Source organism: Cebus imitator, unplaced genomic scaffold (genome assembly GCF_001604975.1).
Source record: "Cebus imitator isolate Cc_AM_T3 unplaced genomic scaffold, Cebus_imitator-1.0 Scaffold222, whole genome shotgun sequence".
Lineage (NCBI taxonomy): Eukaryota > Metazoa > Chordata > Mammalia > Primates > Cebidae > Cebus > Cebus imitator.
Window position 1 is genome coordinate 3,195,280 of NW_016107537.1, and position 19,164 is coordinate 3,214,443.

Here is a 19,164-nt window from a genome sequence, read left to right on the forward strand (position 1 = left end):
TTCGCGCTGCCACCAGGAGGAGAGCAGAGGTTTCTAGAGAAAGCTCCAGCAAGGCCAACTCCTGGATCTCCCCGAAGGGCTCAGGCAGCAAGAGCATTTATGTAGCAAGGTTTACTCCCTTGCTCTTTAATGGTGATCACAGGGAACAGCGTGTAGGTCCACGAATGGGTGAATTCTTAAAGACATCATGAGACGTTGATGGGACGGAATACTCAGCACAATGTGCATGTGTATGAACCAACATGAAATAAAGTGATAATGGAAACAGCAGGTTGTGGAACGATACATAAGAAATATGTCATGATATCCTACTTAGGATTTACAAATGCAATTATATATTAATATATCTAATACACATGACTGTGGTCAGATTCCATTCCAGAAGGATAAACAGCACACTCAGCAGGCACCCCCGGAAAAGGTGTGTGCGACTGAGTAGGGCGCGTGAGGAAGAGGAATAAGGAGCAACTTCCAGCTTCTTACTCAGGTTCTGGATTGAATTCTTTAAATGTCTGTGCATTATTGGCTAATTAAAACAGAATGCCAGCCATATCTAACATTCGAAAAGATTACATTGTAACTCGATACATTTAGTATAATACTTTACATAGTAATAGATATAATATATACAAAGAATTAAAAGAACAGTCACAAGGGTGCCAGGACTCCACACACGACATGGGCTGGGTCAGCAAGACCCCAGCTCCCAAATCCTGGTGGCAGTGGGAGTCTAGAGCAACACTGCAAATGCCAGGCGTGGTTTTAAGGCAGGAAAACAAACTTGTCAGAGCACACTCTGCCACAGCACTTACCAAAGCCAGCACTGAGCATCAGCCCTGCGCTCTTGCTCCAGGCCCCGCCACCGACCCCCAAAGTCCTGGGAGGAGGTACTATTTGCCTGGCATTTGCAGATGAGGAAATGGGCCACAGAGAGGTATGGCTGGTGGAGAGCCAGGTGTGAAACAAGAGTCTGGCCACAGAATCCATGCCCCAAAGTCCTTGGCTTTGCTCCTGCAGGACACAGCCTAGAGGCCACTCTCAGAACCAAAGAAAAAAATGTCCCTCCCATGCTAGCTTCAGTTGCCACCCTGACACATGACATGCAACATGCTACACATCTCAGGTCTCACTGCATTGAAACCTCAGGTCAAGGGGACACACTCCCACTGATTCCCCTGCCTGATGTGGGGGCCCATGACAAGGCACAGGAGAATGAGGGGCACATTGCCGGCTCTGCAGAGAACCCCATGTGCTCAAGATGCCATGGTGACCTGGTATAGCCAAACCCTTAGAGATGGAAAATAGAAAGATAGGTGTCAGGAGCTTTAGGGAAGGGAAGATGGGAGTTGTTTCATGGGGATAGTGTTTCAGTTTTGCAAGATGAAGAGTCCTGAGATGGATGGTGGCTGTACAACAATGTGAGTGTACTTAGCACTTAGACACACTTAAGATGGGAAGGGTTACGCTGTGTTTACTTAACCACAATGAAAAGTTGTAAAAATAAAATAAATCCCTTTTAAGTTCCCAGAAGATGCATTTGCTGTCCTAGGGGATTTCCAGTGGGGAAAGTGACCTCAGAAAGCAAGTGTTTCAAAATCTTGTCATCATTGTAATTCTGTTAAAGAAGCTTTGAGAGCACACCCCTGTTCCCAAAATAAAGAAGCAGTTGTGACAATTATATTTCCACATTCATATTTTTCTTCATTTTGAATAAGCACTGCCTTTAAAAGCTACTGTACTATAACATATTCCTTTACCATATTTAAATATTTGTATTCGTTTATGTAACAATGTAGCACAGGATTAGTTTAACAGCACAGCAAAATACCGCATAAAAATAAATGAAAAGCTTTTATAGACTCACTGAAAAGATGACGTGTACACATGTGTGCAACAAGTGCTCTTTACAATCTCTTCAACAATTTTTCTTGCCTTATGGCCAAAATCAAACATAAGAACAACCCTCAGTGGGGGGCCCACCTGCGCAGCCTTTCCACACCATTCAACTGACCACTCAGGGCAGGCCAGGCGAGGCCTATTCACAAGCTCATTAGAACACAGAAGGGACCCTGGGCCAGAAACATCACCTCCAGATAACACATGCAAAGAGGTGACAGCTTATCTCAGTTTCTAGTTGTGGACCCTTCCATGACCAAGATCATGCACTGTTTTCAAAATTGGGATTCTTGGGACACATGTCACTGGGTGAGAAGTTCAGAATCTCATCCAAGGCAGAGCCTTCATTCTCAGGAGCAATTTCAGACTCGAACATCCGCTGCAGCAAGGCATCCACGGTCCTGTATTCTAGGAGGAAGGAGAAAGAGGCATATGGGCAGGATGTGGTGGCTCACACCTGTAATCCCAGCATTTGGGGAGGCTGAGCAGGTAGATCACGTGATGTCAGGAGTTCCAGACCAGCCTGGCCACCATGGTGAAACCCCGTCTCTACTAAAAACACAAAAAGTTAGCTGAGCATGGTGGTGGGTGCCTGTAATCCCAGCTACTTGGGACGCTGACGCAGGAGAATTGCTTGACCCAGAAGTTGGAGGTTACAGTGAGCTGAGATCATGCCTCCAGACTGGACAACAAGAGCGAAACTGTCACCAAAAAAAGGCACATGGAATCCAGATGCGCTGGGGTCCTGGGAAGCACTGAGCCTTGCAAGTCAAGGCTTTCCTGAAGGATGGCCCTGAGTCAAAGACAAGGCTCTGCACACAGTAACCAAATACTTCTTGAAAGCAAAAAATCACCCATCCATCCCGGTGTTGACCCCCACAGAGCTCCCTCACCACTGGAGGCATTGAACACAAAGGAGGAGGTGCTTCTAGAAGGCTGGGGGAGAACAGCCACCCTTAGGGGCTGCATGCTCACACCACTCCTGCAGTCTGGGCTGCAAAACTCAGGCTGGGCTTATTGTAGGGCGCCTCGGGTCACACCTGTAATTCCTTCCAGCAGTTTGGGAAGGAGAGGTGGGAGGATCACTTTAGCCCAGGAAGTTTGAGACTAGCCTGGGCAACATAGCGAGACCTCATCTCTACAAAAAATCTTTTTATTTTTTATTTTTTTATTTTTATTTTTTAAAGGCTAGTCAAGTGAAACAGTGGGAGTGGAGAAGGAACAAAGAAATCTGTAACTGGTTGTGATCAATTAGTTGTAAACACCACTGCACTCGAACCAGCCTCTACAAAAAAATCTTAAAAAGAAAAGAAAAACTCCTGACAGCCTTTTTAAGAACCCCAGCCCCAGCTCTCAGAGGAGTCCTGATGACCAGAAAACATCCATGCAAGAGAATCACAATGATCACAGATACTCAAATGAAAGCCACATGAGGAGCCAGAGTGCTGAAGTCACATATTCTACTGGAAGGAGACCCATTTTGAGAGGTAAGACTTCATGGCAGCTTTCAAATGCTTACTGAGTTCTCTCATGAAAAAAAGGTCAGCAGAGAACTCGGACCAATGAGTAAAATTCACCTGGGGGCACATTTCCCTCCCACTGGAACCCACCAGGAAGGGCATTTCCCTCCCACTGGAACCCATCAGGGGTACATTTCCCTCCCACTGGAACCCATCAGGGGGTACATTTCCCTCCCACTGGAACCCACCAGGGGTACATTTCCCTCCCAATGGAACCCATCGGGGGTACATTTCCCTCCCACTGGAAGCTATCAGGGGGTACATTTCCCTCCCACTGGAACCCACCAGGGGTACATTTCCCTCCCACTGGAACCCATTGGGGGGGTACATTTCCCTCCCACTGGAACCCACCAGGAAGGGCATTTCCCTCCCACTGGAACCCATCGGGGGTACGCTTCCTTCCCACTGGAACCCATCGGGGGTACGCTTCCCTCCCACTGGAACCCATCGGGGGGTACGCTTCCCTCCCACTGGAACCCATCGGGGGNTTCCCTCCCACTGGAACCCATCGGGGGGTACGCTTCCCTCCCACTGGAACCCATCGGGGGTACATTTCCCTCCCACTGGAACCTATCGGGGGTACATTTGCCTTCTAGACCCAAACTGAAGGGCAGACTGGCTTTGGTTTACTCAGCCAGTTTTATTCATTGAGAATTAATGAAGCAAGTAAATGAAACGTTGTTAAAGACCTCTCTGTCCCACGGCCATGGTTAGACCCTGGAAGATACCATGAAGAATCAAAAGACATGACCCCACCCACGTGGGGCTTTCTACCCATGTGGAGTCTGCAAGGAAGACAGATGGTGATCAAAACAGTTACTCAGCAATGTGTGTCCTGCTGGCATGCGCAGAGAGGAGGGAAGAAGAGCTGGGGACCACAGAGCACCTGACTTTCTCGGAAACACCAGGGGGCTTCCTTGAGGAAGGGCTGCCTGAGCAGGGGCCTGAAGGATGAGGGACCTCAACTCCTCAAAGTGAGGTAAGAGTGAACTCGAGTAGAAAGCAGCAGCTGCAGAGGCTCTGGGGCAGGATGGAGCAGGGGAGCTGAGGGGCTGAAAGGCCCTGCAGGGCTGAGGAGCAGCATGTGTGGCGGGCTAGTGGGAAGGGAGAGAGGCTGGGATGCTGAGAGAAGCCAGGTGCAGGGATGATCAGGGCCATGGTGAGGGTCCTCATCTTTATCCTGGAAGATTAGGAAGCCACTGAGGGTCAGATCTGCATTGTAGAAACACCACACTGGCTGCTGTGAGGACAGATTGGGGGAAGATCAATTGTATTTTTGCATCAGATTGAAACTTACTTTTTGATGCAATTCTGCAGTACAGTCCTTTCAAGGCTTTCCTTTTGTTGTCGCCATCATCCCCATGAAGGCCACGGTCCTTGGTGTCCACGTGATCAGTGAGCTTCCCATCTTGAAGTTCTTCCCTTCAAGGAGGAAGAGGCAACAGAAATGTGGTCAGATCCCTCAGCTAAGTTCCTCATGTGGTCTCCCAGGCACGGCCTGGTGATCTGTGTCCAGGTACACCCAGGGCACTCATCTAGAGAGGCCCTCAACAACAGGCACACGGGGCCAGGCTGGGTGCCACCAGGCACCAGCAGGTTAAACATGGCAAGGTCTTTGAGTGCAGCCCACCTCTAAGTCTGAGGGTCACCCAGGGAGATGCACTACTTACTCTTGGATTCCCACTCCAAGCTCTTGAATCTTCTTCTCAATAGCAGTTTCCACTTCACTTTTTTCTAATGAATATGCCACAAAGAATGCCTCCAAGACAAATGCTATGAAAATACTGAGGAGGAGGAGGAAGAGATAAGAGGGGGTTAGGCTGAACAGCCGTGGTCTAGGTGACAAGGAGTCCTGGTTCCAAAGAACACTTGAGCCCAAGTACAAGGGCAGCCTACTGCTGCAGATAAAATGCATGGCAGGAGGGAGAAATGACAAGCAACAAAGCATCTCCCAAGGACTAGACAAAACTCCCATTCATCCAGAGGCTCATCCTTCCTTTACATCCTATTTAAACAATAAATATCGGGAGGAAAATACATTTTATTTGAGGGGGAATGTTAGGCCAAATAATTATTGGGAGACAGTTCTCCATGAATGTCTCAGGTGTCTGTGAAGACTGGATCCTCTGCCCAAAGACCTCTAGAGCCAGTTTAGAAATGTGTCCCTATTGTTTCAGGAGAGTGACGCAGAGAGAGGGCTCCCTCCCCACGGACAGTCCAAGGCAGCAAAGACAAAGATCATACTTTCTCTCCCAGGAGAAGTAAAGATAAAGTCAGTTTCTCTCTCTCTCTCGCTCGTTCTCCTCCTCTTTCTCTCGCCTCAGCAAGGAGGATGGGCAGGTCACCAGCAGCCCTAAATGAGATCAGTTTCCTAAGTCTGGAGTCCCCTGCTGCACCCCAGCCACTCTGTCTGGTCCTTACCACACGGGCCTGCGGAATTAGGGTCCAGGAAACTGATACAGAGTACTGCTTGGGCTGCCCCTCCTGCCATGAATAGCAGACCAGCTTTGTCTCTGACCCAAGATCTGGTGTTTTCTGTTAGTATGTGCATGGCAAATGAACCTGTTAGCTTGCCAGTAAATCTCAGAGCCTTCACATTCCTGACTTGACAGTAATGATGACATAGCCCAGGGCTGTCACAGCACTCACAGGCTTTTTGGAGGGCAGTCAAAAATATCTGGCCAGGTGCAATGGCTCACACCTGTAATTCCAGCACTTTGGGAGGCAGAGGGGGGATGCTTGCTTAAGCCCAGGAGTTTGAGACTAGCCTGGGCAACACAGTGACACCTCATCTCTGTAAAAACAAATTTAAAAAGCAAAGAAAAATTCCTCACAGCCTTTTTAAGAACTCCAGCCCCCCAGCTTTGAGGGGATCCTGATGACCAGAAAACACCCATGCAAAAGAATCACAATGATCACAGGTACTCAAATGCAGCCTCTGGAGTCACAGATTATAACAGAAAGGAGAGCCCTTTTGAAAGGGAACATGTCATAGCAGCTTTCAAATGCTTACTGAGTTTCCCATGGAAAACAGGTAAGGACAGAACTGGGACCCATGAGTAAAATCTACCCGGGGGCACATTGCCCTTCCACTAGAACCCACCAGGGGGCACATTTCCCTTCCACTAGAATTCACCAGAGGAGGCTGAGCGTGGTGGCTCATGCCTGTAATCCCAGCACATTGGGAGGCCGAGGCAGGCAGATCACCTGAGGTCAGGAGTTCCGGACCAGCCTGTTTCTACTAAAAATACAAAAATTAGCCACGCATGGTGGTGAGCGCCTGTAATCCCAGCTACTTGGGAGGCTGAGGCAGGAGAATTGCTTGAACCCAGGTCAGGGAGGTTGCAGTGAGCAGAGAACATGCCAGTGCACTCCAGCCTGGGCAACAGAGTGAGATCTTACCTCAAAAAAACAAAACAACACCAACAACAAGAATTCACCAGGGGACACATTTCTCTTCCACTAGAATTAACCAGGGATCCCTTCTACTAGAATTCAGCAGGAGACACATTTCCCTTCTAGAATTTACCAGGGGGCAAATATCCCTTCCTCTAGAATTCACCTGGGGACATATTTCCCTTCCACTAAAACTCACCTGGGGTCCCTTCTACTGGAACTCACTGGGGGGCATATTTCCCCTCTACCTGTGGGTGTGCTAAGTACCAGAGCAGGATGACAAAGGAACTGACTCCTTTGGCTCTCCAGAGTCCCAGTGGTTGGCTGGATTTCAGTGGAGGCTGGACTGCAACTCAGGGGGCATGTTCCAGAGATGAATCAATCTTAGTGGGGAAGGGTAGGTAGATTAGCCAGGCCTCAGTTTCCTTCTGGCCCACCCTACTTGGGAGGCTCTGAGATGTCTGTTCCATGCAGATGTGCGACACACTGGTGACACCGTGAGGAACACAGAGATGAACAAAAGGAAGACCCTTCCCTCCAACAACTTAGCACCCATTGGGAAGATGCAGCCCACCCAACCTAACCAGGGTGGGACAGGAGAAAAGGATGGTCCATTATCTGTGCTGAAAAAGGAGATGCGAAATTCCCAATGCGACTCGCGGAAACTCACTTAACAATGAGGATGACGACCACTATGTGGAACAAGATGAAATACAGCTTTGCAGCCTGGTGAGTCACCAGGGCAAAGCCGTTTGCAAGGAGTAGGAAGTTAAGGAACCAGGCCTTTGAGAAACTCCGCGCAGCCCCTGAGCTCCAAGAGGCCAAGAGGTAATCCTCTTCTGCGGTAACCCACCTCACCGCAGGCTGCAGACTGCCCCATGGATCTCCACCTTCTCAGAAAGGATATCGTGCCACTGGTTAACCACCGTGAGCTCCGTCAGCACAGTGAACGCAGAGGCCAAGTCATTGAAATTGTTCTTGCAGTATCTGCCTCGGGCAAATGCAGAGCCCTGTAAGGCTGGGTTCCCACACACCAGGGCGTCAGGAGCAGTGAAATTCGGATCAAAGAACTGAACTTTGCCATGGAACACTTCCATCCCGATGATGGCAAAGACATAGTAGACCACCTAGGAGGGGAGACACCAGGTCACCAGCAGGCTCTTAGGCTGCAGAGGAGCGGGCAGAAGCAATGGGAAGAACTGTAGGCTCAGCCAGTCATGCTGCAGGGCCTGGCAGAAAGGGGACTGCTGGTGTATTGCCAGGGCGGGTCACCATCCCCAGTCAGGAGTTCCAAGCAGCCGGAAGGGGGTGGGCAGGGGCTGGCTACTCAGCCAGTCTGCTAGGAAGCCTGAGCCATTTGCAGAGGGACAGAGGACATGACCAGCTGGGCCACACCTTGACCTCCCCAGGGTTCATTTAAAAAGTCGAAAACGAAGCTCCGAGCAAGTTAGTGGGTCAAACATTCAAAAAAGTAACAGTCCTCTAGGAGAAAAAAAGTAATAAAGGTCAATCTTTACTTTGTTCTTTATACTAAAACAAATTTCAAAATAAATAACCAAAGAGTTAGATGTAAACACACCAAAAACCCCATACATGTATTATTTTAAAAAATTGAGTAGAAAAAGACCAGGCCAGGCCCAGTGGCTCATGTCTGTAATCCCAGCACTTTGGGAGGCCGAGGCAGGCAGATCATGAAGTCAGGAGTTCGAGACCAGCCTGGCCAACATGCTGAAACCCTGTCTCTACTAAAATACAAAAACTTAGCCAGGCGTGGTGGTGCGTGCCTGTAATCAGCTAGTCTCGAGGCTGAGGCTAGAGAATCGCTTGAATTCAGGAGGCGGTGGTTGTGGTGAGTGGAGATCATGCCGTTGCACTGCAGCCTGGGCGACGGAGCAAGACTCCATCTCATAAAAAAAAGAAAAAAAAAAAAGTAAAAGACCTTATTGAGCATGATTTAAAACCTAGAAATGATAAAGATTGACAAGTATGACATATATGATAAATCTAAACTTTTATATACCCCAAAACCAAACCAAAACAAAAAGCCTTTATGTCAAAAAGGAAAAAAAGGTGGCAGACAAGGAAAAAGGAAAAATAATTGCTCTTACAGCCTACCAAGGGCCTATTTCCTTAATAGGCCTAAGGCATATTGTATTGAAAATTAAACAGAAGAACAGAACAAGGATGAGAGCAGGCTGTTTACTGAAAAATAAGCATAAATGGTAAAAAGAACAGGGAAAAGATGCTCAGCCTCATGAATAACTAAACAAATGCAGTAAAAAAATGATACAATGCTGCTTCATCACCAATCAGACTGGGAAAAAAAATGGAAACGTTTAATAACGCCCAGTGGTGAGGGGTGCAAAGAAACAGATGCTGTGGTATACTGCAGCTGGAATGCAAATGGGAGCTTGTCTTTTGGAAACCAGGTTGCCATTATAGACCCAAATTTTGAACCCATTTAACCTTTGGCTAGCAGTTCCACTTCTGGGAATGTATCCAATAGATATACTCATATAAGCCCACAAAGATGCATGCACTAGGATAGTCTTTACTACATAATTTGTGATGGCAAGAAGGTGAGACCTTTCAGTGGCCTGTCAGCAGCAGGGCTGGGCAGATGCATTCTTCCCTCAATGGAACACGTTTAATCATGGCAGAGCTTACCTGCAGGCACGCGCCTCCCAGAACACAGGACAAAAGTATTCAGTAGAAGAAAGTCGTACAACAATATTTCGAATGCATTATCCCACTTGACTAAGGAAAAACTGGATACCTACAGGCATGCATGGGATAGACTCATATATGCTGAAATATTTAGGAAGAGTAATAAGAAACACCTAATAATGGTTGCCTCTGGGAAAGTGCCATGTCGGGGGTGGGCATGGGCAATTTACAATCGACCTTTCATTCTTCTGTGCTAAAGGAATTTTTTTTACCATTATCAATAAAAAGAACAATAAGTGCCCTGTTGCAGCCTCCGCCGCATCCACATGGAACCACTCCAGAGCGGGAGGCCCCTGGTCCCTGTGCAAGCTTTTACTGCCTCTTTGTCGCCACTGGGGACCTCAAGGAGCAGGTGGGCCCTCTCCACACGGGGGCGAGGAAGACTCTCACTGGCACTCCCTGAAAGGAAGCTGGCTCTTAAACCTACATCCTTAAGAACCTACAGGCTTACCGGCTAGCCAGGAATAGCCACCTGGACTGTGGGTGAGAAAGAAACGATGACTGGGTCAGCCCACTGGGTTGTTGTTTACTGCAGCAGCCAGTGTACCTAACTGGCATGTGCCCAATGTTTCTAGAAACTTCATATTGCTTAAGAATGGCTACTGGAAACAATACATTACATTTACTTATTTTCCCTTTCTTCCTCTCCCTTAAAATAAGGCTGAGAGTTGCCACGAATGAACATCTCACCACTTTTGTCACGTCGGATAGCAACGAGAGCAGGTACTTACAAAGACAAGTCCGCCAAATGTCAGCATCGCAGGCCCGATGTTGATGAGCGTGGTCACTATAACCCGGAATCTAGGGCAAAACAAAGTCACCAACACAAGGCAAAAGGGAAGGTGGGAGGTAAAACTCACACCCCACCGGCGTGTTCCCCTCCACACCTTTCCCCAGGCCTGAATCTGGTCTTTAAATGTCATCAGGGGGCCGGGCGCGGTGGCTCAAGCCTGTAATCCCAGCACTTTGGGAGGCCGAGGCGGGTGGATCACGAGGTCAAGAGATCGAGACCATCCTGGTCAACATGGTGAAACCCCATCTCTACTAAAAATACAAAAAATTAGCTGGGCATAGTGGCGCATGCCTGTAATCCCAGCTACTCAGGAGGCTGAGGCAGGAGAATTGCCTGAACCCGGGAGGCGAAGGTTGCGGTGAGCCGAGATCGCGCCATTGCACTCCAGCCTGGGTAACAAGAGTGAAACTCTGTCTCAAAAACAAACAAACAAACAAAAAAAATGTCATCAGGAATTTGCCTTTGTAGCTGTGTCAGCATTGGTCCACCCACCAAGCTAACAGGGAGTTAATTGGCAGCTTCTCCTGAAGCAAAGCAAGGCAGGCTGGACCAAAGCAAGAAAGGTAGTCCCAGAGAAACTCACCAGGAAGACACAGTGTTGAGGCAGGAAAAGGATTTAGCCTCATCTGTTTTTCTCCCTCACCTTTTCCTCCATCCAGATCCAGCCTGTTTTAAGGCTGTCCTGGAGGTTTATGCTGACAATTGAACACCTTCTGGAGGAGTATGCCTGTCCTCGGAGGCAGCCATCTCCCTAGCACTCCCTGGAAGAACTCTGGTCTATCGAACACCGAGGGCAGGGTTTACCTGGGCTTTGGGGTCAGACTCCTGGGTTTGCATCCTGATCTGCCTCTTTCTAGCTGTGTACTATGGGGAGAGTTACTTAACCTCTCTGAGCTTGTGTCATCACCTGTAAACTAGGGATAATAAACCTAGAGATATCAGGAATCATAGGTAGGATTCAATAAGACAACGGTTAGCCCGCTTGAGTTAGCACTAGCTGCATCATGATAACTCTTATTTAGTCACCATGCAGGCAGGCACAGTTCAGGCCAGTCACAAGGATGACAGTGACCGTTACAATCCCTGCCCTCAGGTGCTCCTTACCCATCTTCATCAGCTTCCCTCCCCACAACCATGCACCCCAGAGAACCCCAACAAGTTACATCCTGGACTCATAATTGGGCACATCCTGGATTCATAATTGGGCAAATTTATAGTAAGCAGACTAGAGTGCTTTCCACCAGGCCCAATGTGGAACCCCCTCAAGTGTAGCCATTGCTCACCACTTCCACTTTACCTCTGAATGCTGACGATGACCCTTAGGAGCCGGAGTATTCTCAATATCAAGACAATATCCAGTATCTGCTGACTGTTATATTCTCTGGCTGGAAAAGGAACACAATCATTTAACATTCCATTTTCTCAGAGCCTTTGGCTTGTTCCTTTTATGCAGTGAGGTCTGTGGCTCTGTGAGTACCAGGGAGGATGCAGCTTCACTTCAAGGATAGACAATGGCTGTGAGCAATGGAGAAGGAAGTGCTGCCCGGACACCCTAACTACTTCTGTGCATCAGAGCCAGGGGCCGGCTTTAAAGAGATGACCATGTGAGCATTTGGTGTGATGGATGCTTACAAACAAAATCTCTAAAATACAGCTAAACACAAATGAAGCCACCATTGTCCAAAGAACATGCAACATTTTAAATAATTATCTTATGTCCCCTTTTCCTCTCTCCAAACATCTTAACAGTATGCAGTCGGTGTTCAACAGACTGATGAAACGTTCAATAGATTGAATGCAGGATTCCCATCCCAGGAGGTAGTGAAGCTGAGAGCTGGTGGCACTGACCTGACTGAATGGTGGCGTTGGCCACAGTGGCCACCAGGGCAGCAATGATGATCAATGTGTCAAACCTAACGGTGCAAAAGCAAAGTCAGTTATGAATCAAGAGAAAGGCCTGTCAGGTTTCGGACATTATGAATTCTGGGAAAACTTCCAATCCAGTATCATACGCAATGCAATGATTCAGCCATGAAACTGATTTCCATCATTTTTAAGATGGTGGATATGAAGCAAGAAACACTGTTTGAGCAACCTAATGAGCTTCCCTTGACTGCTCCAAAGAACCACCCATGGGCATCTATAGAAATCAGCTAGTTCATATATCATAGTAATCATCTTCCAAAATAGTCTAATCTGTAAGAATACTTTGACACATTTTCAGAACAAACAGTACAATCTTTCTTGGCATTAATTTTACTAAACACATTGTAACTTTTTAATTGAAAAGGAAATCCATCACCTTGTTACTCTTCTGACAACTGTGCCAAAGGACAACAAAATATTGGACAATATTAACCCATTCCCCTTTGGCCATATGCGCACCATAATAGTTTCCTGGCCCTTAGAGCAGTGTCAGGCCTGCATTTGTGTCTCTGTGTCCCACAGGGCCTGACACACAGTCAGGCAATTTGCAGCATGTGCAAGATGGTTCCAGACTGGGGGTAGGCAGTCTGGGAAAGAAATAGCCCACAGGGAAATATATCTCCCACCCAGGGAAGAGCTTACTAACAGTGCTCATTGTAAGTGGGCCAAGGGATCAATGGAAGGAACTGCCTTGTTGGGCATGATGTTCTGAGACTGTAATAATAAGAAATATATATTTAGTCTTCACCAGTATACTTAGTTCCTGGCGAGAGCTTGGAAATCCTTGTAATTTTCCAAGTCATAAGAGTATATCATGGACTTTTACGTAGCCATAAAGAAGGATGAAATCATGTCCTTTGCAGCAGCATGGATGGAGCTGGAGGCCATAATCCTGAGTGAACTAATACAGGAATAGAAAGCTAAATACTGCATGTTCTTACAAGTGGGAGCTAAATATTGAGCACACATGGACATAAACATGGGAGCAACAGACTCCGTGGACAACCGTGGAGCAGGGTGTAGCTTGAAAAACTACCTATTGGGTACCATGCTCACTACCTGAGTGCACTATACCCATGTAACAAACCTGCACATGTATCCCAGTATCTAAAATAAAAACTGAAATAAAAAAAAAAAAAAAGTAGGCTGGGTGCAGTGGCTCATGCCTGTAATCCCAGTACTTTAGGAGGCTGAGGTGGGAGGATCACTTGAGTTGAACAGTTCAAGACCAGCCTGGGCAACATGGCAAAACCTGTTTCTACAAAAAATACAAAAATTAGCCAGCCATGGTGGCATGTGCCAGTGGTTCCAGCTACTCGGGACGCCAAGGTGGGAGGAGTGCTTGAGCCTGGGAGGTCAAGGCTGCAGCGAGCTGAGATCACACCACTACACTCCAGCCTGGGTGACCCAGTAACACCCTCTCTCAAAAGAAATAAAAAAGTAATAAAGGTGAAAGGAGAATCTCGTAATTCATAACAAGCACCTTTCAGCCCCACCTGAGTTTAGGTTAATGAAGAACCTTTGGAAAGCCCTTAGGGATGGGGTTTGTTGCCAGGGGAACTACCATGTGATTAGACAGTTGGGACTTTCAGCTCCAACCCTTCCCCAACTCCCAATCTTTTTGGAAGGGGAGGAGCTAAAGGTTGAGGTGATTGTCAATGGCCAGAGACAGAATCAATCATGCATACATTATGAAACCTCTATGAAAACCCCCAAGGATGGTGTTGGGAGAACTTCTGGGTTGGTGAACACACGGAGGTGCTGAGAAGGTGGTGTGCAGGGAAAGGGCATGGAAGATCCGCTTCCCTCCCCTACAGCTTGCCCCTATAATCTCTTCCATTAGCTATGCCTGAGTTGTAATCTTTTACAATAAACCAGAAATCCAGTAAGCAAACTGTGTTCCTGAATTTTGTGAGCTGCTTAGCAAATTATCAAACCTGAGAAGAAGACAATGGGAACCTCGGATTTATAGCTGTTCAGTCAGAAGTGCTGGCTTGTGCCTGGCCTCTGAAGTGCAGGTGGCCTGTGGGACTGAGCCTCAACCTTTGGGATCTGACAGTAACTCCAGATAGGTAGTGTTGGAATTGGATTAACTTGTAGGACACACACTTGGTGTCCATAGAGTTGGGCAATTGGTGTGTGTGAGGAAGAAAATGAACATATTTGGTGTCATAAATACTGTGAAAGAGTAGAAGAGGACATTTTCCTTTTTTTTTAAATTTTATTTTATTGCTTTTTAGGTTTTGGGGTACATGTAAGAACATGCAGGATTGTTGCATAGGTACATGCATGGCAATGTGGTTTGCTGCCTTCCTCCCCATCACCTATATCTGGCATTTCTCCCCATGTTACCCCTCTGCACCACTGCACCCTCTGCTGTCCCTCCCCTAGTTCCCCCCACAGACCCCAGTGTGTGATGCTCCCCTCCCTGTGTCCATGTGTTCTCATTGTTCAACACCCACCTATGAGTGAGAACATGCGGTTTTTGATTTTCTGTTCTTGTGTCAGTTTGCTGAGAATGATGGTTTCCAGATTCATCCGTGTCCCTACAAAGGACACGAACTCATTGTTTTTTATGGCTGCATAGTATTCCATGGTGCATATGTGCACATTTTCCCTAGCTTTCCTTTTTTTAAAAGATCCTTTCCAAATTCAAGATGCCATGATCTGTGATTCTAATTTTAGCTAAAGTCAGTTAAAACTGACATCACGAATAATAGTTTTTACTGAACCAGAGGTTCAGGATCTTATAAGATGCCTCCAAACTGGGCAGATGGAGCTTGGTGAAGGGCAGCCATATTTCCAAAAATGTGGCAGGAAATCCCCTTTCGTCCCCACACCAACTCTCCCCTCCCCAGAACACAATCTCACCAGTTCCAGAACTGCTTCCTTTCAAAATAGGCTTTGGGGTCATACGTGTACAGCTTCAGGAGGATCTCAATGATGTACAGAGACAGGAAAAGCCATTCTGCATAGGAAATGAGGGAGTTTTTCTCATCCAGAGCAATGAATATGGCATTTATTAGAATGATGACATCAAAAACCCAGACAAAAATCCTGGCATGAGAAAAAAAAAAAAAAAAACAAGAAGAGAGAGATCACGTCATGCTGCATTTCAGTAAGAGGAACATGAGGCTGTTCACGGGGGCTATTCTGTTTCCTGGCACCACACACACTCCTCATCTATGGAAGTTTCCAGTGGGGCTGGGCCCTTACATGCACCTGCCTCCTGCTGCCCCTGATGCAGGCTTTCTCTCCAAGAAAAAAATGAGGACAGAGTGAGGAGAGACAAGAAAGCCATGGTTTTCCAAGGTGCCCTTTTGGGAATAGAGCATCTGGATCCGATGAAAGCTTAGGCAGAATCAGGCAGCAGGGAGGAGGTTGAGGGTTCAGCGCAGGATCGTCACAACCCTACTACTCACCCCTGGAAACTTAACATCCTTAACTAAGAAAGCTTCTGAAAACCTCTTTACCCTTAACACACACAGGCCTTCCAGGAGATTGGCATGTTCATCTTCCTCACCAAGTTCAGAGGGAAAATGGGTGAAAAGCATATGACAGCTGGGCTGGACTCAGCTTTTCAGCTCCCAGGCTGGCAGAGCAGTGGCTCAGGGAATGCTGGGTAAGCTGGGCATGGCTCTGGGAAGACTGAGGAGGGACTAGCCCAGTGTTCTCTGTGATGCCTCTAATCCAGGGCCAAACACTTCGGGCTGCACATGGAGAAGCCAATCTCCACCACGTGAAGCACAATGATAGATCAATGTTGGAGTTCAACAGTGGGATTGACAGAAGAGAGTCTCTCCATGTAGGGCTTTGACAAAGAGAAGGCAGGTCAGCTAAAAGGAGTATTCACCTACTTCCTGGGCTGAGCTACATGCAAGGGCTTCTGAACCATACACTTTTGTGAAACATTAAATTCAAAGAAAGTACATTCTGTAGAATTGGCATAGCAGATTCCTCTGTTTTTAAAGCAGCTTGAGAGAAAACTGCCCCCATCTCACTTACCTGTGCCGAACCATCTTCTGGACCAAGAGGCTTGCAGATGACTGGTACACTCGCGGCATCCAGGCTTCCAGCGGATGTCTCTTGATGCTGATGGTAACCACGTGGATGTTGAGGAGGTCAGCCAGTCGTAGAAAGTTCATTTTGTCTGTAATGGAAAAATGACCCTAATATCCATGGCCACGATAACATGAAGGTCCAAAGGGTGAAGCCAAGTCAGCACAGACTCTTGGATCCACATTTCACAGGTAGAGATCTGAAGCCCTAAAGGGTGAAGACTCAAGGCCAAGGAGCCAGCAAGAGGCAGAGACACGGAGAGAGGCAGAGCCAGTGAGCGGCACTGCCAGCCTGCAATCCCCCGGCCCTCCTGCCTGCCCTTCTTCAGACCCCTCTGCCAATCCCAAGTAGCCGAAAGTGACTGTGCTCATTTGCAGAAACCACACCTCACACCCTACCTTCCACCCTGCATTTCTCTTCCCATGGGCCATTGCTGCTTTCAGTGTCTGCCCTGACCTACCATTCTAGCCTCAGCTCCGCTTACCCTTTCTCTCCATGTAGTTTCCAAAGTATATGTGATCCATACCCTTGAATTTGAGCCCCTCCCTTCTATTCTGCACGCCCTCTCTCCCTGCCCTCTTCTCAGGGATTCACTCAAACCCATAGCTTCCAGGGTGAGCTCACTCACCACCCAGGCCAAAGCACAATGGGTGCTTTCTTGACTGACTTAGACCCAGCTGACTGATGTACTGATGCTCTCTCCACACCTGCTGAATGCCCGGGGCCAAGAGGCTATGCTCCACTACCCCATGTATCTCTCTCTCATCAGTAGGGTCACTGGGCTGCTTCCCAACTGTTTATGCATGAACTTCTGGAACTATGTATAGCTTAAATAGTACATCAGTGGATGAAATCAGAATGTGCAGAGTGTTTCTGCTTCTTTGAAAACTAAGTTGAATGCTTTGGAACCTCCAAAGGAAGTTGCTGAAATAAACTGCAGGTGCAAATCAGGTGTAGCTGAGAGCACAGTGAAAGACTGGGGCAAGAGTTTTAAAAACCTAGAAAGTGGAGCATGCCTGGCAGATACCCAGGTCTCCACTTCAGTTTTCAGAAGTAAAAAAAAAAGAATCATCGTTCTACAGGGGGGCACACATTAAACACTCTTGTTGCTGTTTCCCTCAATGCCATATAGTGCTAAGAACATGAAAGCACATGCATCCATCAAGTTGGATGAAAAACATCCTTAGGTATCTTAGCATCTGTCAAGTTTCCAGATCTTTAGAGTATTTACCTACTTCCTAGACTGAGCTACTTGCAAGGGCTTTTGAACCACACACTTAACGACCAAAGACATTTAAAGCCCATTCAGGGAGAAGTGCAGCCTCGGGGAATTAGATGAAGTGCATAACCTGGATCCAGGGAACTGGGCTACCTGAAGCTCCACCATCAGAGCTTATGGAGATGCTGAGATGACAACCATAACTAGGATTCAGGGTGAACTGGCGAGGTCACTGACGAGGAATCCAGCCCAAACCCTTACCATTAAGCAACCTCAATCAACAAGGGAGATCCCACCAATGTCACTGGAGTCACATCGTTTAATGCAGAAGATTCAGTAGAGCAAGAAAGATGGAAGAAATTCAAAACCATAGTAATTTTGTGTTAAGAAAGAATTTGTACTCATTTGCAACTTTACTTTGTAACTCTTTCTATAAAGGGCCCGAGAGTAAATGTTTTAAGCTTCCCAGGCCGCAGAGTCTCTGTCACAACTACTCAACTCTGCCATTATACATGAAAGCAGCCAGAGACTATATGTAAAGGAACAAGCATGGCTCTATTCCAATAAAACTCAATTTAAAAATGAGCAGCAGACCATAGTGGGCCTGTGGACCACAATCTGCCAGCCCTTGTTGTAAATACCACATTATCTGCCTCATATTCTCTTTGTTAATGGTTCTATTCAGTCCTTTTCTTTCTGTACTAGTAAGTTTTGTATTTCTCAGTTAACACTAGATTTAACACTTTCAGTACTATCAGAATTTCAGGGTTGGTGAACTATCGGTACTATCCTTGGTGACCACAAGTCCTTGCAACTGCTGATCAAGGGGAAAAGTGGGAATGTTCACAAATGTCTGAACAGTGTTAAGACCATTGTGAAGCATATAATTCTGTTTTCCCATTTGGCTTTTTGTTACTAAGACTATCTTTGTAAGTGTTACTTGAGCAAAGAAATCTCTTGGGGCATTCCAGACAGCAGAAATCACTATGTTCTGTGAAATATAATCTAGGATTTACCAAAGCCAACCAATCTGACTAGCTGTCTTTCTCTTTCTTTTTTTTTTTTTTTCTTTTTTCTTTCAGATAGAATCTTCCTCTGCCACCAGGCTGACCCCTTGGGCTCAATCGATTCCCCCATCGCAGCCTCCTGAGTAGCTGAGATTAGAGGTATGTGACACCACACCCAGCAGCTTCGTATTTTTTGTAGAGACAGACCACGTTGCCCAGACTGGTCTTGATCTCCTGGGCTCAGGTGATCCTCCTACCTAGGCCTCTCAAAGTCCTAAGATTACAGGCATGAGCCACCACACTCAGCCTGTCTTTCTTAAAAACATGTTTTCCTGGTAATAATATTTAAATGGACACTGCTATTTTTTAGAAGGTAAGGTAGTGGAGAAATGGGTTAAACCATGGTCTCACTGGACTTTTTTCTTACCACATTTATGGAGCTTCAATAAAATCTATGACTCTGGTAGATTCCTTTATTCAAACTAGATGAATTTTGTTCTCATTTAATTTACAAATAGGACCACAACTCAGGTAACAAAACTAAGCAGGGCTAAGGGCTGAGGACCCAGCTACCTTGATGACTTCAATCATGAACTAGCAACTGGAGGTCAGGGTAATCGT

General features: G+C 46.9%; 1 protein-coding gene across 2 annotated transcripts in view; it reads right to left on the minus strand.

Annotated features, from left to right (window-relative positions):
• Positions 1 to 1,593: 1,593 nt before the first annotated feature.
• LOC108318662 (two pore calcium channel protein 2-like) overlaps positions 1,594 to 19,164 on the minus strand; it is a 45,415-nt gene continuing 27,844 nt past the window's right edge. For both annotated transcript variants that reach the window (XM_017549852.2, XM_037727193.1), the window contains exons 10-19: positions 16,264 to 16,408; positions 15,130 to 15,315; positions 12,181 to 12,245; positions 11,630 to 11,717; positions 10,271 to 10,340; positions 7,720 to 7,939; positions 7,483 to 7,573; positions 5,087 to 5,200; positions 4,714 to 4,838; positions 1,594 to 2,304 (exon numbers count right to left, since the gene is read on the minus strand). In XM_017549852.2, coding sequence (XP_017405341.1) covers positions 2,159 to 2,304; positions 4,714 to 4,838; positions 5,087 to 5,200; positions 7,483 to 7,573; positions 7,720 to 7,939; positions 10,271 to 10,340; positions 11,630 to 11,717; positions 12,181 to 12,245; positions 15,130 to 15,315; positions 16,264 to 16,408 — 1,250 coding nt within the window. In that variant the 3' untranslated portion in view covers positions 1,594 to 2,158. The remainder of the gene's footprint in view (positions 2,305 to 4,713; positions 4,839 to 5,086; positions 5,201 to 7,482; positions 7,574 to 7,719; positions 7,940 to 10,270; positions 10,341 to 11,629; positions 11,718 to 12,180; positions 12,246 to 15,129; positions 15,316 to 16,263; positions 16,409 to 19,164) is intronic.